At 50.1% G+C, this 26,203-nt stretch overlaps 1 protein-coding gene across 4 annotated transcripts in view; it reads left to right on the top strand.

Annotated features, from left to right (window-relative positions):
- MDGA1 (MAM domain containing glycosylphosphatidylinositol anchor 1) overlaps positions 1-26,203 on the top strand; it is a 57,782-nt gene that overhangs the window by 15,607 nt on the left and 15,972 nt on the right. For all 4 annotated transcript variants that reach the window (XM_060308005.1, XM_030870849.2, XM_060308004.1 and 1 more), the window contains exons 2-8: positions 13,203-13,342; positions 17,279-17,453; positions 18,554-18,750; positions 19,516-19,648; positions 19,890-20,159; positions 22,059-22,388; positions 25,257-25,550. In XM_060308005.1, the coding sequence (XP_060163988.1) occupies positions 13,203-13,342; positions 17,279-17,453; positions 18,554-18,750; positions 19,516-19,648; positions 19,890-20,159; positions 22,059-22,388; positions 25,257-25,550 (1,539 nt within the window). The remainder of the gene's footprint in view (positions 1-13,202; positions 13,343-17,278; positions 17,454-18,553; positions 18,751-19,515; positions 19,649-19,889; positions 20,160-22,058; positions 22,389-25,256; positions 25,551-26,203) is intronic.

Here is a 26,203-nt window from a genome sequence, read left to right as displayed (position 1 = left end):
GCCCAGTGCCTGGGGCTTTTCCGAGGAGGCACTGCTAAGTGAGTGATTCCAGCGCCCAGGCCTGCTCAGGCCTGCTCTGATGAGTCACAGAGGCTGCCACCAGGGAAGTGGCATGTGAGGCTCTATGTACAGGCATGTGACACAATATAGGAGGAAAGGCTGAGACCCTGGTCCTGGAGAAAGTGTGGCAGAATTCCACCCCTCCTCCCATCTTCCTCTTGGGGAAATTTATAGTAAGAATGTTCCCTATGAGTTGGGAGACAGGTGTGTTTCGCACCCAGCCCTTTACTGCTACCCACATGGCTGCCCATTCCAGACCTCACTTTCCTCCTAAGAGGCAGTGCCCCCCACCTCCTGTCCTTAGCCCCCAGGAGCCTCCTAATGGCAGTGACTTTTCTGTCCCTGGTTGTGATTGAACTTAGGTCCAATTGGCCTCCCCCATCCACAGATCCTTCACTTTTCTCCCCCAGCCGACTGGGTTTCAAGTCATTTACAAGTTGTTCAGAGACTTGGCGTGCTGAGATCCTACAGTGCACGCCACTTATGTGGATTCTTAAATTTCAGCCAAAGAAGGAGAGAAACCCTTCAGTGATGGAAGAAAAAAATAATGAGAATACTTAGCAGGGGGGCAAGTATTACATTTCCCAATTTATAAATATACCTGATGCTAAAAGAAAATATGTTCCCAAACTTTATGCTTCTGGAATTGACTCCTGAAAAAAAAAAGAAAACAAAGATTGGTCATCCCTTTCAGAAATTTAACGTGCTTTCCCTCCCAGGGGTGTTCTCCTTTTGAAAGGGACACAGAAAGAGAATGCACGAGTGACTATTTATTTATTTATTTTAAAATTTTATTTATTTATTTTTTGGCAACATTGGGTCTTTGTTGCTGCACGCGGGCTTTCTCTAGTTGTGGCGAGCAGGTGCTACTCTTTGTTGTGGTGCGCGGGCTTCTCATTGCGGTGGCTTCTCTTGTTGTGGAGCGGGGGCTCTAGGCACGCGGGCCTCAGTAGTTGCGGCACACAGGCTCAGTAGTTGTGGCGCACGGGCTTAGTTGCTCCGTGGCATGTGGCGTCTTCCCGGGCCAGGGCTACAAACCCGTGTCCCTGGCATTGGCAGGCAGATTCTTAACCACTGCACCACCAGGGAAACCCGCAAGTGACTATTTAATATGCTGGTGTTGATGAGTGGTATGAAGAACACACAAAGCAGGTAAGGGGATTGAGAGTGATGGTAGTGGGGGCAGGAAGGCTGTCTTAAAAAGGGTGGTCAGGGAAGGCCTGTCTCAGAAGAGAGCTGAAGGAAGCAATGGGGTGAGCTCTGGAAATCCGGGGAAGAGCAATCCAGCAGGGGGAGCTGCAAGTGCAAAGGCCCTGAGGTGGAAGTGGGCTTGGTCTGCGTGAAGAACAGCAAAGACAGCAGTGTGGCCGCAGCTGGGAGGAGGACACATGCAGGGTGTGGCAGCCTATTGAAAAAGCTATGGCTTTGACTCAAAGTGAGAGGAGACCCACGGTAGGGTTTTGAGAAGAAAAGGGACAGGGTCTGACCTAATGTTGTAAAGGGATCCCTCTGGCTGCTTGTGGAGAACAGACTGTGCCAGGCAAGGGAGGAAGCAGGGTAGAGCTCTCTGGAGGCTGCTGTAAAAATCCAGGCAGGGCATCGTGGTAGTGGTTTCTAAGACCAGGTTGGTGTTTCAGGGGTCAGATGCAGGATCAGTTCCGAAGGTTGAGCTGGTGGATTGGGCATGGGATGTGGACGGAGAGAAGGCAGGTATGACTCCCAGGTTTCTGGCTGCCAGTGTGTTTTCAGTGACGGAGGGTGAGGAATGGCTCTCAGGCCTTGGGTGTGTGGCGGGGTCACTAAGTGCTGTCCTCCTGAGGTCAGTGGGTGTGGACAGAGGCATAAAGTTAATCAGGCCCTTGCATCTCTGATCCCTGGTTTTTAAACCTTCAGAGGCAATCCTCCTCCTGCCTCCTGAGCTGGGGTGAAGGTCCAGCCTGGAGGAACTACACAGGGGCAGCTTTAAGAGGTTTCAAGCCGTCAGGTTGTGACCCCCATAATTCTAACCCCCAGATGGGTGGGGTAATGCTCAGGAACCCACAGTAGCCTGGAGTGGGGGTGGGGGTGGGGCAGAGTGCTGCCCAGCCAGAGTGGCGGTGGTAAGCTCTGCAGAAACACTGTCCTTCTGTCCTGGTATATAAGGCCCCACCTGCTGTTAAGCTTCAAGATTGATTTTGCTTTCAGGGTTGTTATTATCCACTTAAACAACTTCATAGGAAAAAAACGGAACCCAGTGACCATCAAACATTAACCATTCATTCTAAATTCCCTGCCCACACCTGTCAATATATTTTTACATAGCAGTAAACAGTGGTCCATTCGGCTCTCTTGGCTGACTTTATCTCCTACACACATCTCCTGGTATTGACTGAGCCCTCAGACCTGTCAGCTTAATGGCCGCAGGGCACCCCCTGCATTGATGCGCTGGAGTTTGGTCACCATTTCTCCAGTGCTGGGCATTTGGGCAGATGCCAATTTCTTCTTCTAAATAGCTCTGCCGTGAATATCCTTATGTGAATTACTTTTTCCTTTTAAATTATTTCCTTGGGGCCTATTCCCCAAAGTGAGATTGCCTAATAGGTCATAGGATAGGAACAGTTTTATGGTTCTCATTTCGCACTGCCGGCCCGTGCTACAAAAAGTTTGAGCCGGGCTTGTGCGCAGCCCAGCCACAATGGATTTTTTCATTTTAATTTATTTTCACTGGTTTAATAGGTGCATTATGGCCTGCTTCTTAACTTCCAGTTTTTACTTCCAGAAGCTATATTTGGGTCTTTTGAACACCTAATAATAATAAGACCTGATCTGTGCAGAACTTTACAGTTTACGTGAGACACGATGAGCCTAACATTATTGGCCTCTGTTTTGTATGGTGAAATGGGGGTTTAGTCAAGTTAAGTGCTGGAGTGGAACTTCCAGCCAGTTCTTGCAGGTTTGGTTGGAAAGAACTCCCACCCACTTGCCACCATCCCGTTCTTTCAGGGGGCCCAAGCCCCGCCCCCCCACCATCCTGTTCTTTCTGAGGACCCAGGTCCGAGATGCTCATTTCAGCCCCAGTCCAGTGCCTCAGCCCCCTGTCTCCCTCGGTTCCCACAGCCAGGCCTGTGTCAGGCTGCAAGCTGTGCCCTGTGCTTCAGGCTTGGGTCTCAGCTCGGGGGGTGGGAGGAAAACACTGGGCTTTTGGGTCATAGGGGCCTTTGAGGGTTCTTTGCTTTAGCGAGGCCACTGCTCCCTCCATTCCCTGGCCCAGGGTTGGCCAAGGCTCTGCATTCTGGGTTGGGGGCCTGGACCTGGCAGTGTGTCTCTGGTCCCACCCAGGATGTCCCCCATCCCTAGTGTTGGTCACAGGTACGCTGGTGCCCAGGTGACTGAGCCTCAGGCTCCAATAAACAGGGTTCCTCAGGGGCCTGTCAGGCTCAACACTGGAGGCTTCAACTCTCAGACTAGGGGGACCTTCTCAGGGTGGACACACCCTTAGGTATGAGTTTGTTTGTTGCGGTAGGCGAGCCTCTCCCTGTTGTGGCCTCTCCCGTTGTGGAGCACAGGCTCAGCGGCCATGGCTCACGGGCCTAGTCGCTCCGTGGCATGTGGGATCTTCCCGGACCGGGGCACGAACCCGTGTCCCCTGCATCGGCAGGCGGACTCTCAACCACTGCACCACCAGGGAAGCCCCGTGAGTTTGGTTTTATTCTGCTCCCTTCTAACTATACTTCTAGAGCATCTACTAGGCAGCATGCTGTGATTGGTGGATTCCATTCTTATTGTATTTAACACTCTCAATAGGGAGCATTCTTATGCCCATTTTACAGGCAGGAAACTGAGGCTGTAGACTAGAGAGTTAAATGATTTGCCCCAGGTCACACAGCAATTATTGCACACAATGTGAATGAGAATGCTGTGTCTGCTCCAGCCCTGCCCCTCCCATGGGCTTGGTTCAATAGGTATGCTTGGTCAGTGGGAAGCTTGGTCACCTCCAGAATTTGGCCCACTGCCAGGGTCCAGGGCCAAGTGAACTGCAGCGATGGGGTCTCCAGGACTGCAGATCTTGGTGGGGCTGCGTAGCGGGACCCCAGCAGAAAATTTTTACATGAGAAACCCTATGTCCATGGGCCCCACAGCCCCGGGCCAGGCAGACTCAGGTCCTGGGTTCCAGAAACCATTCTCTGCTCTGATAGGTGGTAGCCCCTCTCTCTCTCCATCATCCTGGATGTTCTTCTGGGGAGAGCTTTCCTTCCAGTGATTACCTCTTTCTGTCCATATTGATGTTCTGGTCTCTCGGGATTATGGCTCTTGGCATCCCCCCAAAGTAGAACTCTTCATTCAGTTTTACATTTTCCTCTTACAGGCCCTTGGAACAGGTTCCCAAAGGGTCCCAGGCTATATGATCAAATGGAAAGGGAACTGAAATTTATTGAGCACTTACTAGATGCTAGTGATTATGCTCTGTACCAAATGTGCATTATCTCGTTTAATCCTCACAACCCAGAAGTTATTTTCGCTAGAGCTGAGATGTAGTATTATCCCCATTTTACAGATGAAGAGACTGAGGCTTCGAGAAGTTAAATAACTTGCCCAAGGTCACATAGTTATTAGAGGAGAGATAGAGCCCTACCTCCTGCCCCTCATACTACACCATCTGGGCAGCCCCTCAGACTTGCATTTACAGCTTCGGCTCAAGCAGTGCCCAACTTGAGGCATGTGCCTTTCTGATCTCTCTTCCCTGAGTGTCCTGCCTATAATGTTAGCACTGTCCTAGGGCACCTCATTTGTTGACAGTTTTGATCTCCCTGCCCACCAGGGAGAAAGTCCCTTTATAGTTTCCCCCAGGGGACCTCAGAGCCCCCACTTAGAGGGCTTTCTGGTGGCCTGTCCTAACATCCCTGAGTGCATTAGTTGTGTGCAGATTAGACTTCCACTGGTATGCCGACAGTGAAGATTCTATGAGTAGAACCTGGCACTCTCAAAACCTGTGTGCCTTCTGATGGGGCCAGGGTGTAGGTGCAGTGGTGCCAAACCTTCCCAGGGACGGGGGCACAGATGGACTGGCCACCACTTTCAGCAGTGCCAGGCTCTGCCGGAAGCATCAGGCTGTGCAAACAGTATCAGCTCCTGAAAATGGAACCGGGCCTTACACACAGCGGCAGACCCTGCGAGCCCTACCAGGCCCTGCCTCTGACTATGAGAGCAGAGCTTGTTTTCATGCTCAGTCATGGTGACAGGCTGGCAGCCTGTGCCCTGATCTTTCAGCTGTGGCTGCTTTCCACACTCAGTAACAGTGCTCTTGGACCTGGAGGTCAGAGATAGATACATACATACTCAGGCTGGGGAGAGATTTTTGAAGCCAAAGGGGAGGTCGGCTGAATGTGGATCTGGTTTTGGTAAGCAAAAAAGACGTATTGCTGAGAGCAGACTTTAATAGAGTCGGCAGCAAGGGGAGGGCAGAGGTGCTTCAGGGAGGGGGATGTGCCTGACTGCCTCTGCATCCTAGAGCCGAGGGCAGGACAACAGGTGCTCAGGAAATGTTACAGAAGGGATCCATCAATCAATGGTAAGTTAACAGGCGATCATATGTGCCTTTGAAGGGCTGGGAGGCCAGGGAGCAAGAGGGAAGATGGAGAGAGAATCATCCTGGACCAAGGTCTAATGCCCTGAGACAGTGACCAGAGGTGGACGGGGCAGGGTGTGCTGATGCTTCCCCTCAAGATGACTGACATTAAGGAGAGGCCAGGGAGGTGGTACTGGTGGGGGGACTGGTTCAAACTTGTTTTCCCAGCATGGAATTGGCACCTCCCCTAGACTCCAGAACTCCTGAGAAGCCACCTGGCCTGCCCCCTGGCCAGCGGCCGAAACAGAGGGCAGACTTCAGCCAGCTCTGCAGACAGGGCTGTGGGGAGGGCAGGGCGAAGCCCCACTGTGGAGAGCACAGAGAGCAGGGTTAATTTTCCTGAGAGGTACACATTTGATGGCCTGTGGTCCGCAGGAGAGGTGTGTAGCATCATCTCTGGCAGAAGGAGGCCCAGGAGGAGCCAGCCGAGCGCCTGCCCTGAGAGCCTCCTTTCAGGCCCCGGCCGCCATTCCCTGAGCAGCTAATTAAAAGAGAAAAGCCTGTTAATATTTCAGCACTGTTAACTCTGCTAAATTATTAAGTGTCCATTTGCATTACATACACGAAAGGATCGATAAACATGTGTGTACCAGGAGCTGGGAGAATGAGGGAGGAGTAGTTTCTAAGGATGCCACGTGGGACAGGCCCAACCAGTGACTCAGAGACTATGTCCTGCACCTGGAGCCCTGTGTCCTCAGCACTGTGCCCGGCACTTGCAAACTGGAAATGCATGGGGCTTAGCACAGAAGTCAGAGAGTCAGATGGACTCCAAATCAGCAGGGTGTCCTTGGGCAAGTTACTTAAACTTGCTGAGCCTCAGCTTCCTTATCTGACTAGTGGGAACAATAATAGGCTTGTTGTGGGCAATAAATAAGATAATAGATACAAAACACTCAATAAAACGCCTGCGCAGAGTAATGTTATTATTATGTATATATTATTATGTGATCGTTATATCATGGTGTTGGGAGGGAGACCTGAGACATAATTCCAGCTCACAGTAATCCCTCCTTGTTTCCTTTCTGCCTCTCAGCAGGCCTTTGTAGACATCATTCTTATCCCACCTCTTCTAGACTATGCACTTCCCTAGTGCAGGGCCTGAGTGCCATAGCTCTCTGTACCCCCAGCACCAAGCTCAGCACGTCACACTTATAAGGATTTGTTGAATGACTATCTGATAGAAGGTAGGACCAGACCACAGATTCTGTTTCCATATCGCCTGGCCCGGAACACTCAGTGATGCTTCCAGGAGGTGGTTAGGGTGATGGCACTTGCCCTGCCATCCTCCAGTAACTGGGAGATAGAACCAACTTCAGGTGGGGGAGTCGGCAGCACCCCCTTCTTCTTTTCTCTCCTTGCCTTCCCACCACTCTGCTCTGTTTGGAAGTTTCCGCAGCCTGCAGACACACTTCCCCTGAAATAGTCAGGAGGGGGAAGCAGAACACCAGATCCCACTTGGTCATGATTAACCTTTTAAAATTTAGGGTGGGGAAGAAAGCTGCAGGAAAGCTGATGTGATGGAGCTTTTCATCAAGGGTTTTCATTCCCTTTGCTGTCTGTCAGCCTTGTTTGGCTCCACATCCTACTGTTGCATCCTCGTGTACTTTGCCAGTGTCCCCCACCCCCTTGGCTCGCAGCTGGGGAGAAAATTCTCTGATGGGGGATGGGGGTCCTTGATGAAATTCCCCTTCTAGGTTCCAGCGAGAATTCTCTTCAGAAGGCCACGGAGCAAGCTGGAATTTGCCTTAACATGCGTCCTTGAGAGTTTGTGGCTTCCTCACTGGGCCTCCTGGGTGCTGGCAGTCCCCACCCCTACCTACGGTTTGGGGTGTACACTTTTGGAGGTAGAAAGGAGTGAGCTGATAGACCAGAAGCATGTGCCAGGGACTTGCCATTTCTGCTCAGTTGCCCTCCTTAGGATGCTGCCTCATTGGTGACATGTCTCATGCCGCTTGGTTACTCTCAACCAAGGGGCTGGGGAGGGGAATGTTACTTGGCTCCACAGCCATTATACTCTGTTAGGAAAGAGCTTTATGGTCAAGTGGAAAGCACTGGATTAAACCAAGTTACATGGATGTGTTTATTGCAGGACTTTTCAGGGCCTTTAATAGTATACTCTTGTGTGCTGAGACTCTGAGAGGGAGAAGATGCAGCATCCTTATTTGGCGATGGGCTATCTGTGAGCATTTTATGGCACACAGGTTTGGCAGACAGTGTTTTCCTTTTCCATGGGGTTTGTTGCTAAATATTGGGAGAGTGAAATAGCAGAAGTCTCATAGGCCAGAAGCAGGGAAATTGTTCCACAATCCTTCCTATTTTCTATCCACCAACGTGGCGTCAAGCAGAGATAAACAAATCCAGCAGCGCCTCTGAAATTCAAAGGGAGCTTGTTACAAATACAACCTCTGAGGCCCGCCCCTGAAGAGTCAGGGCTAGTGGTTCTGCATGGGCCTGGGAATATGCATTGCAAAGGGCTCCCCTAGTGACACAAAGCGGGGGTAGAGGAGTCCGTGGAGGGCAGTGAACTGAGTTCCAAGCTAGTGGGAAGAAGGCCTGGGTTCGAGCCCCAGCTCTGCTACTGTCCTGTGTCTGTGAGTGGACAGGGTGTTCCCTTCTCCAGGCCTCAGTCTCCTTCTCTGCCAAAGGAGGCTAACTAGGACGTGCCCTTTCTGGCTCTCAGAACTGAGGCAAGGAGCTTGCAAATAATACAGTGGACCCCAGGAATGTATCAGGCCTCATCATCTGTGGCAGATAAGACATCGTCATTTCGTGCGAAGGCCTTGCAGTCCGCTGGGGAGGTGGGGTTTTAAGAGGAGTGCAGGATCACTTACGGAATAATAATGCTGGCTGACACGCTTGATGGCTTACTGTGTACCAGACAGTTTTAAGCACTTTACCTGAGTTTACTTATTTATTCCTCTCCACAACCCCATTTTACAAATGAGAAAACTACGGCTTAAAGAACTTGCTAAAAGTCACAAGGTAACTTTCTGAGAGTTAAGTGTGTAAGAGGGACGCTCAGAAAGGGCTCCATTCCATCCCTCCCCTCTGGTTTTCCGACTCCCTGCACAGTCCTCAACATGAACTCTGAACACGTTCATGAAACATCCCTAATGGTTTAGTGTCTGCTTTGAGCGGCTCCACCCCTGAGATATAGAGGGGGCCACAGAGGGTGGTCTTCTGTCCCCACCTCTTGCTCCTACTTAGTCATCTCAGGAGCTGCCATTTGTTGACAGAACACATACTGTTTGGCCAGATGTTTTACATATATTGTATTCAACCCTCACACTAGCCCTGGGAGAAGGCATTATTGTTCCCATTTTACAAATGAAGAGGCTGAGGCTCAGAGAGGTTAAGTAACTTGCCCAATGTCACCCAGCTAGTGGGTAGCAGAGCCAGAAATTAGTCCCAGATTGTCTGCTCTTTCCACCTCTCTCCAGCAGATCCCTTCTCCGCCCACTGTTCCTTTTTTCACGACGCCCTGCTTTAGGGTCATCTTAGCACTTAACACACTCTGAAACCATCCGTTCATTTCTGTTTCCTTGTTTGCCATCCATCTCCCCAACAATGCTCTTTCAGAGCTGGTCTTTGTTTGCTTTTCATGACAGTCTCTCTAGCATCCAGGGCAGCGGCCTGCTTTTGTTGTTTGATAGACTGAATGAAGGGATTATGTCATGGTGCCTCTTGACTCAGGCCCTGGCCTGGTTGCCTTTAGAATCAGAAAATGTTGCCGCTGGTAGTGACTTCCTGGGGTGTGTAGAGTGAGAGGCTGAGGCTCAGTGGGACAGAACCCCTTTGGGGGTCTGTAACTTGGTGGGATCTCCGTTGGTTTAGGGTCGGAAAGCAGTTCCAGCCATTCCAGGGGTGAGCAGAGTCGGGGAGGCTGACTCATGTTAATGAAACTCAGTGGGGGTGACGGGCAAGTTGGAATGTCTATGCCAAGGGGGTCTGAGTGCTTTGCAATTAGGCAGCACTTGCACCAGAAGGCAAATCTGAACCGGGAAGAAGTCAGCCATGGGAAGTGGCTCCTCAGGTAGGACTCAGAGTAAAGGGAGTGGGTAATTGTAATGGTTAGTGTCCACTGAGGAAGCTGGGTAACATCAACAGACAATGTCATCAAAGCGGGGGTGGATGCTCTTTTTTTTTTTAATCTAATTGAAGTGTAAAGTGATATAGTAAAATCTTAAGCAAATACCTTGATGCATTTTTACGTGTACATCCACCCGTGTAACAGCCGCTCAGATTAAGGCTATGAACATTCCCATCTCACTAGATGGGATCCCACCTCCTCCCCAGAAACTTCTCTCGTGCCCTTCCCAGTAAATAATCGCCCACCTCCACCCAAGGGCCACCACTGTTTAGATCTCTGTTACTATAAGGTTGGTTTTTCCAGTCTCGAATTTCAAATGTATGAAATCATACACTATTTCCTCTTTTATGTCTGAGCTCTTTCACTCAAATTGTGCTGTGAGATTCAACAGGGTTGTTGTGTCTATCTGTAGCTCTTTTTTTCACTTCTGTGTAATATTCCATTGTATGAACGTGCCAGGATTTATTCATCCTTGCTGCTCTTGACGGACATGTGGATTGTTTCTTGTTTTTAGCTATAATGAATAAAGCGGCTATGAATATTCTCGGACCTATTGTTTGGTTGTCACAGCACTAACTTCTATTGGGTACATACCCAGGAGTGGAATTCCTGCATCATGGGGTGTACCCTTGTTTAGCCTGAGTAGGTGCTGCCAAAATCTCTTCCAAAGTGGTTCTACTATTTTAGAGTTGGATAGTCTTAGGAGTTAATGTCATTAAAGGGCATTAGATAATCTTAATGATGTCATCACCCATGATGCCAGCTCATAGCCCAATGTCCAATGAGGAAGAGTACCTGTCAGGTGGCCAGAGGCCTTGTGTCTGCTGGCCAGGCCTCATCTTTTCTGGCTTGGGCTAGCCAGGCCCTGAGAAAGTCCAGCTCTCCAGCTCTTTTTCAGTATTCCTTATCAGTCACCAAAGTGTCTTTCATTACAACACTGCCTGGCTACGGGCAAGCCACAGTGTCCAAGATTACAGCTTATCTTCCATTGGAGCCTGTTAAATCAATGTCTTCCTTGTTGAGAGGCACCCCAGGCCTCTTGCAGACATCCATGCAGCCTTCTGGGCTTATCAACAACTGGCACACACATCACACATTGGTGGGTTTTTTCCTGAGGACCTTGGCCACAGATGGCTATCTTTTCCAAAGCATCTTCATTGCAGGGGATGATAGTTTCAGACCCATTCCCTAGATTCCAGGGTGCATCTTATACAGGGCCCACGTGCTGTTTATAAAATTCATAGAAAGTAGGAGTTGAAAAAAGACCTCAGAAGTCATCTAATACACTCCCCTCCTATAGGTGGGGAAACTGAGGCCCATGAGGTTTGACTTGCCCAAGGTCACACAGCTTGTCTCCTGACAACTAGCCTAGGTTCATTCCTCCATGGCAGCCAGACTGGACACTCAGACTCTGGGTTGGTAGCCGCTGCCACTGTTTGTTTGCAGAGACTCTCATGGTTAAACACGGCCTACATCACCCCCCAGATGGCTGCCCCACAAACTTCTTGATGTGTGGCCGGGCTGCCTCTGTGGACCCACCTCTGTAATGAGTTCATGACTGTCCCATCAGTGTTGGTTGGAAAGACTCTGTTAAGGTGCTATTTGTGGCGACAGTAGAACACATCAGAGTTCTACTAAGCACTTCTCATTTATCCTGTGTGATGATCACATCCACCCTTGTGAGTTCTCAGGGTTGGTAGCATTCTCTCCATCTTAGAGATGAGAAAATGAAGGTCCAAAAATCACTAGTGTTTTACCCCGGGTAATATGGAATATAAAACTGCCCTATCAACCTGCAGGAAGCCCCCCTGTTTTCTGAGGGCTGGTTCAAAAGCTGCCTCTTCCATAGAGCCTTCTGTGATTCTTTCTCCAGCAGACAGTGGTGTCTCTCTCCTCTCACCTCCTCTTTACCTTTCTTAACAATGCTTAGCAACTTCACCATGGCATATTCCTATAAATTCATTCATTCAGTGTTCACTGTGTACCTGCTATATTCAAGGCTTTGCGCTGGGGATACCGAGGTGTGAAGCTCATGGTCTGGTAGGCAGAAAGATAAGAATGCTGAATTTGGTAGACACGCAGATTGATGCTTTGCTGTTGCACTGGAAAAGTGATGGATACAGAAGGAGGGAGGATGTAGGTCAATCATGGAATGCTTCCCGGAGGAAATTACACATTTTATGAAAAGGTTTTATCTCACCTCCCTGCACCTCTTTAGGGCAAGGACTGAGTTTTCACCCCCTTGTGTCCCTCGTGCCCTGGATTAGCTCTCCTGCCTCCACTCCCTCCATCCTCATATGTGAGCAGACAGGTTTGAAATTGGGGGCCTTGCCCTCCTTCCCAGAGCCCAAGTACTGGTGGGCTGGGGGCTGGTTTGCCTTCAGGACAGTGGGACTAAGACACTGAAGGAGGGCCATGAACTTTTCTGTTCAATCATTTTCCCTTTGGGTCCCCCAGCCATATCGCAGCTCTGGTCCCCCAGCCCTGGTCAGATCCCAGCCCTGGCCACTGTGAGAGAGGTTAGGGAGGATCCAAAGTCTTGTGAGAGCTTCCAGGCCCCCGGTGAGAACTTCTCTCCCTTGGAGAGGAGGCTGGCATAGGTTCAGAGAGCAATGAGGAAAAAGTAACAGGCGTTTGGGTGAGGGGAACGTGCAGTCCCTGGGGCTGGGGGCCATCTTAGTTAGGTTCGCTGAAGGTTGAGCCTTGGATGGTTGGTGGCAGTGAGTTCAGGCAAGTGATTTGCTGAGAAAGTGCTCTAAGGACCAACTGAAAGGGGACAAGGGAAACAGCCAGGTGAAAATGTGGTTTAGTTGACTTAGTCTCAGCCTGTTCCCTGGGGTGGGGTAGGGGGCCTCTGGAGCATGAACAGAACCACGGTCACCCCAGCTTGAGGCAAGGTGGCTGGGCTTTTGCATCATGTCCACCAGTCATTGGGGTGTGTATGTATTGGGGAAGGGATGACCTCCTATAGGCATGTCTGGTCCAGGCAGCTTCCACTGGTTGAGGGCAATTCCCTGGGGCAGGTGAGCTCTGCGTGCCTAGCAGCTAACACAGCAGCTGGGAGTGGAGGCATCTGCCAGATACAGGGAGCTGGGCAGAGCACCAGCAGCCTGCACGACAGGGGGCTGCTAAGACATGATGCTCACTGGGTGATAACCACTCTGCACAGATTACAAAGCCCCCTCACAGTCCTCAGCTCACTGAAGAGCACAGATCTCTTGCAAGGGCCGTGGGATGGGGAGGAATTGCCCCTGTCCTGAGTCCCTGGCCCTTCTGGTCTGGCCCGGGGCCCTAGGAGGATTCTTTCCTGAGCTCGATGGCATCAGGCCTCTGAGGGATGTCATGGAGAAGTATGGGCTGACCCCTCCCCCTGACACACTCAGGAGGGAGCCTCAGACCCCCTCTGGCCTTGGTGCCTCCTGTCTAAACCTCCCCATCTCCCGCCAGCTCCAGCCCAGGCTCAGATCGTGCACGCGGGCCAGGCGTGTGTGGTGAAAGAGGACAACATCAGTGAGCGCGTCTACACCATCCGGGAGGGGGACACCTTGGTGCTGCAGTGCCTTGTCACCGGGCACCCTCGGCCCCAGGTAAGCCCCTGGCCTGGCTTGAGCAGGCCCCTCCTGCCCCACCCCGCTCTGGGATCAGAAGAGGCAGTGGGAGCTGTGACTAGAGACAGACAGCAGCACGTCAGCAGAAGACAGGAGCCTGGGGCTGGGGAAAGAGCTGGAAAATAAACCCTGTGGGGAAGGGCTAGAGGCTGTGGGCTTACTCACCTGGAAATATTGATGACTGAGGGCAAAAACTGAATGTCAGTTGTTCAGTTCCGGTCCAATCCCTGTATCTGTTGAGCAGACGCTCTATCAGATATATACCTTCAACCACTGTCTGAAGGCAGACCACGCGCCAAGCACTGTGCTCGTTACTTTCTCCAGCGTTTTCTCTTTGGAGCCTCGCAACCATGCTGTGAGGAAGGCATCAGGGCCTCCATTTTAAGCTGAGGAAATCGAGGTTCAGAGAGGTTGGGTAAACTCCCAAGGTCCCCAGCTCTTGTGAGGGTGGGAGCAGAATTCACATCCAGAACCAGCATTCTCTGTAACTTGGTACACTTCCTCCTACTTCAGGAGGCTTCCGGTAGGCAAGCCCCACACTTTTGACATTAAGAGACTCAAAGCTATTAGAAAGTAACAGAAGATGCGGATCTGGAAAATCTGGGTGGATTTTGTCCCAGACGAAGTGTTTGGTTCAGGCAGGAAGTATTGGCTGGTTCACTGAGAGCTGACAGGTGGAGGCAGGAGGGGGGGCTGGAGGGATGGGTAAAATTTGCTGGCGAGCTGCGGTGACCTTTAAAAGCAACAGAAAAGGTTTTGATTGGATCCTAGGAAGCACAGTGATTGCAAAATCCTTTTTGGGGGGACAATTTTGGGAACAGGGACAGCTTTAGTAGGTTTGGTCTTGAGACAAGCAGATGGACAAGAAAACTCCTAAAGACTTTTTCAAACGGAAACTATCATCACTGCTTCCTCCTTCTTAAGGTTGTTTTTTGGAAGTGTAAACAACGCTGCCAGTCTTCAGGTTGGTGTTTGCATAGGTGTGACTTTAGGCACGATGCTCCCTAAAGCCAGGGAGGCAGCTGGCCCACCTCTCCCTCAGGCTGCACTGGCCATCTGTGTGTGTCCCCTTGCGCATCACATGTAGGAGTCGTTTGTGGCTGTGGCTGTGAGTCCATGCACCCATTTTCTATTTCCATTTGTAGTTTCATTATTCTTCCTGCTACCTAGGCTCAAACCCTTGGGCTCATATTTGACTCAGCCGCATATCATTCCCCACACCTAGCCAGGCTCCGAGGCCTTTCTTTTTATGTCTCTTGCATGGGTCTCCTTCTATTCCTCATTACCCCTTGAGGTCAGACCTTTAGCCTTGTCCCTTGGACCACTGCAGTAGACTCTAACTGGCCTCCCATTCTCCTACATCTCCCCCTCCAATCCATTCCTGCACCCTACTCCCAGAATCATCATCCTTAGACCTGCTACATGATATCACTCCCCTGCTCAGAAACCTTCGATGACTCCACATTACCTACCAGACCCAGTTCAGGCTCATAGGGGTGGAACTAAAGACACCCCCCCACAATCCAGCCCCCACCTGCCTGTCCTGTCTGATGTCCCACGGCCATCCTCCTCACACCCCGTCTTCAGTGAACCTGTCCAAATACACCCTGTTCATTCTTGCTTTAGCCACTGCTCTTTACCTGTCCTGAAATGCCTTCTAGTGCCTTTTGCTCATTTCGTTACAATAAATATTTATTGAGCACCTGCTATGTGCCAAGTACTGTGATGGGTCCTGAGGATACAGCTGCAGTTCCTGTTGTCATGGAGCATCCAGTCTAGGGGTGGAGCAAGTATCATCTCATAGCCCAGTTTGTTGTCAGATGGAAGAATGAGTGGGCATGGAATTCCCTACTCCAAACTAATAGCAAGAGAGAGGGGCTCTCTATGGTTAAAATGAAGAAGAAATCTATAGCGATGGTAGTGAGCAAAAGCTGAAGAAACTGGTACTTTGAGGGACTTAACTGCGTACTCACCTCAGGGGTAGTAGTATTAATACACACGTGGCGGGTAAGCGCTGAGGCCACAGGCCCATCTATGACTGGAGCTAGAACTGGACTTCTTACCTAAAGCTGGAAGGTTGATAAGAGTGATACCACCTATGAATGGGGACCAGAAGATCTCTGCCCCATAGCCCAGAGTCACAGCAGGGAGCAGACTTTCTGCTTCAGGGTGTGGGTGCAAACAGAGTCACCTATGAGGGAATAACCCTAATCCGGTCTGTGTCTTGCACTATCCAAGTGGTGAGGATACCTTAAGCTGAGAAACTAATATAAAAACTGGGACTTCCCTGACAGTCCAGTGGTTAAGACTCTGTGCTTCCAATGCAGCGGGTATGGGTTCGATCCCTGGTCAGGGAACTAAGATCCCACATGCCGCGGGGCATGGCCGAAAAATACCCAAATTGGTTGAAACCTGTGAATGCATATATCTTGGGCATAGGCAACCATAAAGCTACACCACAGACAGGCCTGTCAGTGCCCAAGTGGGAGTTCTGAGGAAGATAATTCCTACTGAATACAAGCCCATGGGGTGAAATTTTAAAGCATATCTAAAAATACAGTGCTAGGAGAGCCAGTCCATAGACCCAAATAATTGAACAATTCACATCTGAGAAAACAGAGATGATAGAGCAATATGAAAGGATCTTTAAAATAAATGTGCTTAAAATGTTTAAAGAGATAATGGAAGGAATAGAATCTATAAGATGGGAGATCATAAAACCTGATCAGTTAAGATATGGGAAAAAGCAAATAGAAATCCTAGAAATAAAAAATAATAGTCTTTAGAAAAATTTGGCCTCAATACCATAGAAGTAGCTAAAGAAGAAACTGGTGAATTGGATAATAGATCCAAGGAAATCAGCTACAATGCAGTCTGGAGAGGACAAAGGGATGGAAAATGTGAAAAGGAAGTTGGGAGACGTGGAGGATAGAATGAGAAGCTGTAACAAATTTAGGCATTCTACAAGGACTAGAGAAAACTTAGAAGAGGCAACATTTAAAGAGATAAAGCCTGAGAATTTTGTAGAATTGAAGAATGGTATGAACTCTCAGATGGATAAACCAAGTCCTAAGCATTTGTAAACAAACCCCATCTAGATAAATCATGGTAAAACTGCAAAATGTCAAGTACAAAAAGCAAAAACATTTTCATGGTCTTGTTCTTTTTCCAAAGCACCCTCTGATCTACGTCTTAATGTCCTGAAACTGCATGTAGCCTTCCCCAAGTTTTGTAACCCCTGGGTCCATGAGGGTAGAGTTGAGGGTGGTGAGGAGATGAGAACAGCAGTGACACACTGTCACTCCTGCCAAATTCTATTGGTCACACAGACCAGCCCTGGTACAAAATGGGAGGAAAGTACAGAAAGGTGTGAATACCAGGAGGTGGGGACCACGGGGGGCCATGGTGGAGGCTGGCTATCACATAGACCTCTTTCACAGATGAGAAATCTGAAGCTAGGAGATGAGTAACCTACCCAAGGCCACTAAGCTAATAAGTGGAATAACAAAAATTTAATCAAATTCTTACTTTTCCAGGAATGAATTATATACCCATTTAGTCTTCTCAGTAAGCCTAGGAAGGGAGTAATATTTCCATTTTACACATGCGGAAAGGAAGGCAGGAGAGGTCGGGTAACTTGCCCGCAAATCCATGATGCTAACAACTGCACATACTGCCTTTTTAAAAGCCTCTTCCACCTGACCCCAGATTCCCCAGGCTCTTCACTGAGAGGTCCTACCTCCAGCGTGCATTCCCACGAGGCTGTTTGGGTTAGTTTTGCAGGCCTGTGTATGCCTTATGTGCACTCGTGGAAAAGTATGGGGGTGGGCGGGGACCCCCCTCCCCTTCCCCCTCCCCTTCCCCCTCCCCCTCCCCCTCTGTGCGGTCTGACTCTGCCCTGCCTGGCTGGCCCAGGTGCGTTGGACCAAGACCGCGGGCAGCGCGTCAGACAAGTTCCAGGAAACATCGGTGTTCAATGAGACACTGCGCATCGAGCGCATCGCGCGCACGCAGGGCGGCCGCTACTACTGCAAGGCTGAGAACGGCGTGGGCGTGCCTGCCATCAAGTCCATCCGGGTGGATGTGCAGTGTGAGTCGGGTCTGCCTCTGAGTACCCGGGCCAGGGGCCTGCTTCTGGGGGCTCAGGCTGGGAAGGAGGAGTGGGGAGAAGGGTAGAGAAGTGGCACCTCCGTGGAGAACAACGGTAGAGACTTTCTCTTTTCCGGGATAGAGAAGGGCATCCCTGATGTTCCTTTGATGTGCACTACCTTATACCATTCACCCATCTCTATCTTTAATCCCATATGAACCTTGCAGCATCCCTGCAAAGTGGTCAGGGAGGGCAGGACAGGTTGGATTATACCCATTCTACAGATGAAGAAGCTGAGACCAAAGGCTTGTGACTTGCTCACTGCATAGGTCTCTTCTCATTATGGTCCAGTGTCCTTCCCACAGTACCTCATGTCTCTGCTTTTGTCCCAGGGAAGCTCTGAAACTTCCCTATCCCAGCACCTGCAGGACCAGGCACCCCTCAGTCCTTGCTACAGGTTGAATGGGAAGCCCTCAGTCCCTGCCTGCCATCCACGGATATTCCCTTGACCACTCAGAGGCTATCTTCCTTCTTGCCATCCGCCTCTGTGCCATCCAGGCTGACCTAGGTACCAGAAGCTGTGGGGCCAGGCCCAAAGGTCTGTCTGCCACCATCTTAATATCTACAATGAACCTATCCATTAAATACACCCCCCTGCCCCAAGTGGGACCTGATAGAGTGGTGGAACCCCAGGCCCTCTCTTCTGTCCCCCTTCAGCCACCCAGGGGCCTGACAAACCCTGGGGCTGAGGGTCGTTTCTCAAGTTATTGCAGCTGGAAGGGTCTGGCAGGCATGGCCTGATTTCCAGTGTGCAGCTGCTTCCTCCATCCCATGATAGGAGGGTGAAGATAGACACACACATACCCCCACCCTCCCCACCCCCCAGCCAATGCAGATCCCTGGGGAGGGACTGCTGAGAAGCCAACACATCCAGTCCCCTGCCTCTGACAGGTTGCTCAAGCTTGCAGGGCTGGGAGAGCATCTTGCTCTCTGGAAGCATCCCATGAGGGTAGCTTAATTTTCCCTGAGAGCTGCCAGGGGCCCAAGCCCTCCACCTAGGGGGTCACGCATCTGACTCCACTGGGGCTGTGCCCTTGCAGACCTGGACGAGCCAGTGCTGACAGTACACCAGACAGTGAGCGATGTTCGAGGCAACTTCTACCAGGAGAAGACGGTGTTCCTGCGCTGTACGGTCAACTCCAACCCACCTGCCCGCTTCATCTGGAAGCGGGGCTTGGACACCTTGTCTCACAGCCAGGACAATGGGGTCGACATCTATGAGCCCCTCTACACCCAGGTCAGGATGGGCGGCAGCTGGCTTGGTCTCCTCATGGCTCACCCCACATTCTTCCTCCTGCACCCCACAAGGGAGGGGGCCAGGGGGGCTGAAGCCTCACCATCTGGAGTTCCAGGGACTGCCCTGACTCCAACAAGTTTCTTCTGACATCAGAAGCAAGCATTCTGATTGGGCTTCAGACCACCTGGGGCAGACAGAATTGAGACAGAAAGGTCAGGAAGCAGTGGTGAGGACAGGAGAGTCCTCAAGGCAACATGTCTTCTAAGAACTTTGCCAGTTAGGAGAGGCACCTCCTGGGGCAGACAAGTCATCCCTGCCTGTTGCTGGCTGTCAGGGTCTTTGGAACGACGAGCAGGAACAGCAGGAGTTGGGGTAGAAAGATGAGTCACTTCCCATGGCTCTCCTGCAGTCCTAGGAGATGGTGATGAAGCCATCCTGCAAGAGAGTGTTCAGAGGCAGCTTTCCTAGGTGGCTGTCAGAACTCCACATGTAGCCATGGCCTGTAGGGCCAGCCCTATATTTGTATGGGTTGTAAGACAGAGCAGGATTCCCTCGTTACCCTTCCATTTCCTAGAATGGGGAAACTGAGGCCTGGTCCTGACCAGTGTGTACCAGGACACCCTCAGACCCATGGAAGCCCAGGGTATGGGGAGTGTGCCATCCACCCCAGGCTCAGTCCTGAATAGGAATTTGCTTTAGCCTCTGGTGCTTGGTGAATGTGTGTGAGACCCAAGCAGGCCCCTCACCCCAGTGGTCACTGCCCAGGGGGAGACCAAGGTCCTGAAGCTGAAGAACCTGCGGCCCCAGGACTATGCCAGCTACACCTGCCAGGTGTCTGTACGCAACGTGTGTGGCATCCCGGACAAGGCCGTCACCTTCTGGCTCACCAACACCACGGGTACAGGCACTTCCCCACCCATCCCCTTTCCCACCTGGGCTGAGTCCTCAACCAGGAGGTGGTGCCCATCTCATGCTAGACTCCAAGCACATCACCACGAGTGTTTCCCCTCCTCCTTCCTGCCTGCTCCTTCCCTTCTCCCCCTGCAGACCTTCCCCGGCCCCCATTCGCTCCCTGATTCTCCTCCCTCACATCTGGCCCTGCCTCCTGGTCCCCTAAGACCCCATTCTTGTCCTCCTAGCACCACCAGCCCTGAAGCTGTCTGTGAACGAAACTCTGGTGGTGAACCCTGGGGAGAATGTGACGGTACAGTGTCTGCTGACAGGCGGTGATCCTCTGCCCCAGCTGCAGTGGTCCCATGGACCAGGTCCACTGCCCCTGGGTGCCCTGGCCCAGGGTGGCACCCTCAGCATCCCTTCAGTGCAGGCCCAAGACTCTGGCTACTACAACTGCACAGCCACCAACAATGTGGGCAACCCTGCCAAGAAGACTGTCAACCTCCTGGTGCGATGTACGTGGCTCCGGAGGGGTGGAAGGAAACTTGGGAAGCAGACAGGGTCCCTGTACCTTGGGAACTGAAATGGGAAAGGGGCCTGTCTGCTTCTCCTTGGTAGGGGAGGTAGGCTGAGAAGGCAGGTTCCAGGCACTTTGATTTCCCTGCAATTCAGGTGTCTGCCAGCAGATGGCAGGACTAAAATTTGCATAAAGTTTTATTTACAGTTTACAATCAATACATTTTCAAATATAACCTCAACAACCCAAGAAGTAGGAAGGGCTGGTGTTGATTACCTAGATTTTTTTTAGACTGGGAAACTGAGGCTGCAAAAAGCTAAATGTGGACATTCCAGACTCTAAGAGAAAGTTCCTGACTTTTTCCCTGTACAATGGTTTCTACATGATTAATAGAATTAAAGTGAAAATAACACACATTTCCACATACCTCATATGTAAATCTTTATTAGCAAAGCATTTCAGTGAGTATAAAGATAATTACTAAATGTAAAAATGATTAAAACTTGGAGCACAATATAAAGAAGTACAAATACTTTCCTAACTAAATTTCAGCCTCAGTAATTATCATTAGCTGCTCGATAAGATCTTGATTTTACTACTCTGCTTTAAGGAGGAAACTTTAAATTCTTCTGCTTGTGCAGCTTTAGGTGGTTGTTTTAAAATTTATTAAAAAAAATTTTTTTTAAAGATCCAGGCTTGTTTCCAGCTCTTTAGCACTTGAAAGTAAAGTACAGCTTCTGTCAAATTCAATTGAGCATCTTCTGATGAACACTCTTCTTTGTTCATCTGTCACTGACCAGTCTCTCCCTGACTCTCCTCACCAAGAGAAGCTAGCTCTCTATGACTTTTTACTTAATTATGATTAAGTAGTGAGAAAGATAATAGTCAAACTGTGGTTATCTAATGACTACTGTTTCCTTTGATGGTACTTTTCCCATCAGAAGATTGTTCTTCTCCACTTGATCCATATGCCCTTTAAAACCTGGGTTGATAAGATTGCCATTTTCATCAAATACTTGTGGTCACCTCTCGGGGTGACATACAGCCTGCTTCACTCAGCCCAGTCCTGATTTATGGCTGTTGTAGCAGAGTCCTTTCCAATGAGCACCTAATATTAAGAATTCTGTCTAACTCTTGGCATACATAAAACAATTTTTAGATTTTTAAAGGAGGCCAGACCATTTTCTTTCTAAACTCTGTATTTTTATGTAATTGCATGTAAAATGATTGTATTGGTCTTTTTTTTTTTTATGACACAAACTTGTTGCAAAGAGCTAAACAGCACAAAAGGGCAAATGAAAAATTTCCCCTCAATTTCCCTCAGTCCCTTTCTCTAGATAGAACCAGTGTTACATTCTGGTGCCTCTTTCCAAAATTTGTATTTTGTATATTCTGGGTTTAAAACAACAATAAAAATAAAGCAGCGTAGTAGTTAAGAGCACAGGCTCTGAGTGTGAATTCAAGATTGGCTATTTACCAATACTTCTTTGAGCAAGTGAATTAAACTGTCTGAGCCTCATTTCCCTCCTTTGTAAAATAGGGAAAATAAAATGCCTCCCTCAAAGATTGTGGGATGGGCTAAACGAGGAAACCCACATACAGTGCTTAGAACTTAGGGCCTCTCATAGCGTATGTTTGGTCAACAGTGGCTGTATTGATTACTAAACCCACTTTTCTACAGCGAGCTTTTTTTTTTAACTTTTGGAAACACATCTGAGAGAGGAGAACAATTTCCAAGCAGAAAAAGTGATGGTTTCTCCTGGGAGTGGGATCGTAGCCCCCAAACTCCAGGAAGGCCAGTTGGAGGGTAGAAGCTGCATCTGGATGGGGGTGGTGAGACAGGGAACCCTGGCTTTGGGCCAGCTCCAGCCACCTTTCCCTCCCCATCCACCCATAGCCATGAAGAATGCCACATTCCAGATCACCCCAGATGTGATCAAAGAGAGCGAGAACATACAGCTGGGCCAGGACCTGAAGCTGTCATGCCATGTGGATGCAGTGCCCCAGGAGAAGGTGACCTACCAGTGGTTCAAGAATGGCAAGCCAGCACGCATGTCCAAGAGGCTGCTGGTGACTCGCAATGACCCTGAGTTGCCCGCTGTCACCAGCAGCCTAGAGCTCATTGACCTACACTTCAGCGACTACGGCACCTATCTGTGTGTGGCTTCCTTCCCGGGAGCACCTGTGCCCGACCTGAGCGTCGAGGTCAACATCTCCTCTGAGACAGGTGGGCAGCTGGAGGGGGGCAACAGGGAGGTATGAGGGGGCTGGAGAGACCCACAGAGGGGAGGTGGGGGCAGCAGCTTGGGAAAGGGAGGCCACAGTGAGGAGGATATCATTTGTTCATGCCATATGCATTTATTAAACACCTGTTATATGCCAGGCATTATGCTACGCACTGGAGTAAAGTGGTGGGCGAAACAGGCCACATTGAACTTAGTAGCAAATGTTTTTCAGATCATCCCACAAATAAATGTATCACTGCAAACTGAGATGCATGAGAGTCAGGAAAGAGTTTCCTAAGATAGCAGGTTTGATCTGAGATCTGAGGGAGGGGCAGGATTTTAGTAGGCAAAGGAGAGCAAAGGGAGGGTGGAAGAGAAAAGCAGGCCAAGGAATCAGCATATGCAAAGGCACCGAGGCAGGAAAGTACATGGAGTGTTTGGTGCACTGAAAGAAGGAGAGTGTGGCTGGGAGAATAGAGTGAGATGAGAGTGGAGAGGTTGGCAGGGGCCAGATTTTGCAGAGGATTTGGGTCTTTATTCCAATAATAATAAATAACGATAATGAAATAATGGCCAACATTTACTGAGTGTTTACTATGTGTTCTGATGATTTTATATTTATCTCATTCACCTTCATGATTTACTTTATGGGGTAGATGGTTCATCTTCAGTTTTTAGAGGTGAGGAAACTTAGGCTAAGAGAGTTTAAGAATCTTACCTAAGGTTACACATCAATAAGTGGTGGAGCTGGGATTCAAACCCAGGCAACCAGACTTCAGAACCTGCTCTCAGCCACCCCTGAAGGGTTTACACTTTGAAAATTATAAGAGTTTGCAGGGAGTGACTTTGGAGAAGGTCTCTGGAATCTCATCTCCAGCCCCCAGTACCTTGCACTGAGTTGCTGGCTGACTTTGGCTAAGCCTCTTCAACTCTCTGGGCCTCAGTCTCTCCTCTATGAGACATTGAACCAGATGGCCTTGGAAGCTCTTCCCATCCTGACATCTGAACAGGGAGAGGCCAGGTGTAGCTGGAGGTGTCAGGAAAGGCTTCCAGAAGGAGACAGACCTGAGCTGGGCTTTGGGAGTGGACTAGGCCTCCACAGATTCCACAAATCCATTTTGCAAATCACAGAGCCATGTCTGGGGTGAGGAGCTGGGGACTCAGACACGAATGCCACAGCCCCATCATCAGAGCTCACTGCCTAGACAGAGAGATAGACCTGTTGCAGAAGGGTCAGGCAAGGTGGAGGAAAAGGAAGGACAAACCTTAGATAAGACTCAGGAGCTAAAGGTGGGGTCTGCAGAGCATCTGGGGGCACAAGAGGAGTACCAGGCTGCCCGGGGTCATCAGGGAAGGCTTCTTAGAGGAGCCATTTTCCATGTGAGCATTTGCCCGTGCTCAAGCCCATGAGAGGAGGGACAGGGAGCCCCCAAGGTGTATGAGACTTGCTGTGTTCAGCAAGTATGTTCCTTACAAGTGGATCCCACAGCTGGAGCACAGGATGGGAAAGGAAGATGAGGCTGGGGGTTAACAGAGGCCAGAGCACAAGGGCCTTGTTAGAAGAGCCAAGGAGGTTGAGCTTTAGCCTGAGGGCAGTATGGCCTCAAAATGGGACAGCCCTTTATCTTGTGGGGGCAAAGAAGGGTTGGGAGCTGGGGTGTTTTAGAAACAGGGAAATCAATGGGGTACAGGGCCATTTCCTTCATTTCATTCATCAGCTTGATGCCTAGGACATAGAAGCTTTTTAAGGACCTGTGGAGACGGTTTAGAATTGGAAAAAATTGGCTCCAAAATACAAAGGGAAAACTGCAGAATTAAAGCCAATAAATGTATAAATGTTTACAGAGTATAAATTATGCTAACTAGATAACTGGACTTCAGCTTGCCTTGTAGAGTTATTTACGATTTATATTTAATGTAGACATTTAATTTGTTTGATGTGATATGGGATGGGACCCATGGAAGTCTTTAAAAGACCCTTAATTTGGGCAATGTGTTGGGTTGGATTAGGTTTGGCTGTGAATAACAGAAAAAAACCTAAATAATGGTGCCTTTAAATGAGCTAGATGTGTATTTCTTCTTTATGTAAGAGTGAGAAGTCCAGGCTGGAATAGTGGCTCTGCTCCACCAAATCCTCAGAGCCCCAGGCTCCATCTTGTCTTGCTTTTCTGTTATCTTTAGCATGTGCCCCCTCGTCCACGATGGCAGTGCCAGCTGCAGCCATCAGTCTGCATTCCAGCCTGCAGGGAGGAAGAGAGGCACTGCCTCTCCATTTAAAGACTCACACCATCTTGGCCAGGATTTAGTCACGTGACCAGAGCTAGCCATAAGGCAGGCTGGGAAATACAGTTTTTATTCTGGCTGTGTGTCCTGCTAAAGCCCAGATATTCTTTCACTTTTGAAGAAAGGGTAAGGATGTTGGGGGACAGACTACCAACCTGTGATAACACTCCAGAAAGAGAAGATGGAGGCTTTCACTAGAGCAGGGCCAGTAGGCAGGAAGGAAGGGATTGAGGGAGAAGATATTTAGCAGAACTATTTAAAAAGTGGAACCCCCCCAAATAAATAAATAAAAGGTGGAATCCCCCAAACTTAGTAATGTTGGGGATAAGGGGATAGAAAGAATTGGCCTGGACGACTTCAACACTCTTTCTGAGTTGGGAGACCTTGAGGTAGAGACCCAGGAGGTGGAGAGGATTTGGGGAGGGGAGTTCTGCTTTGAAGATACTGCAGGATCTGTGGAACATCAGGGATGGGAAAGGAGGCTCGCACTTAGTGGGAGGGAAGCAGGAGCCCCAGAGCAGAGGCCGGGGGATGGGGGGGGTGAGGGGAAGCTCTAACCCCGCTCCTACCTCTTCCCTGCCCCGCAGTGCCTCCCACAATCAGCGTGCCCAAGGGCAAGGCCGTGGTGACCGTGCGCGAGGGCTCGCCCGCCGAGCTGCAGTGCGAGGTGCGGGGCAAGCCGCGGCCGCCTGTGCTTTGGTCCCGTGTGGACAAGGACGCTGCGTTGCTGCCCTCGGGGCTGCCCCTCGAGACCTCGGACGGGAAGCTGCGGCTGGAGCGTGTGAGCCGCGACATGAGTGGGACCTACCGCTGCCAGACGGCTCGCTATAATGGCTTCAACGTGCGCCCCCGCGAGGCCCAGGTGCAGCTGAACGTGCAGTGTGAGTCCCACCGCCCCACCCAGACTACCGTCCAGAGCTGTCCCTCCTGGTTTACAGTCAGGCCTGCCCCCTCTTCACCCCTTCACCCACCCTAGTCCAACCAAACCCCTCTGCTGATACCCCTAAACCCTCCTTGACCCCCGTGCTCTAAGACATGGAGGTCCATGACTCTTGCCGCACTTCTACTCCATCTTCATTCCCAGGGACCCAGTGAGCAAAGAAATAACTGATTTTGCCAAGTGAAACTGGGAGTTTGAAGGAGGAAGGAACCTTCAAGGGAACACACTGCTTCTGATAGTATAATGACGAGAGTTAACTTACCACGTGCCAAGCACTGAGTGTTTTAATGCCCTAACTCATCTAGCCCTCCACAGTCCTATGTATAGATTCTGTTATTCACCCATTTTTACAAATAGGGAAACCGAGTCACACAGATGTTAAGTAACTTGCCTAAGATCTCACAGCTAGTTAGAGGCAGAGCTGGGGTTTGAACCTAAGCTATCTAGCTCCGGAGATCATGCTGTAAATCCCGACGTTATGCTGCTTTTCATTACACGGAGGGTGAGGGGACCACTTGAGGCATGAATAGAGGCCCAGTCTGGGAAGCTCGGCTGGGAAGGAGTAGGTATCTGCAGGTCGGGGAGGTATGAGTG

Source organism: Globicephala melas, chromosome 11, assembly GCF_963455315.2.
Source record: "Globicephala melas chromosome 11, mGloMel1.2, whole genome shotgun sequence".
Taxonomy (NCBI): Eukaryota; Metazoa; Chordata; class Mammalia; order Artiodactyla; family Delphinidae; genus Globicephala; species Globicephala melas.
This window is presented reverse-complemented; position numbering and strand designations above follow the sequence as displayed.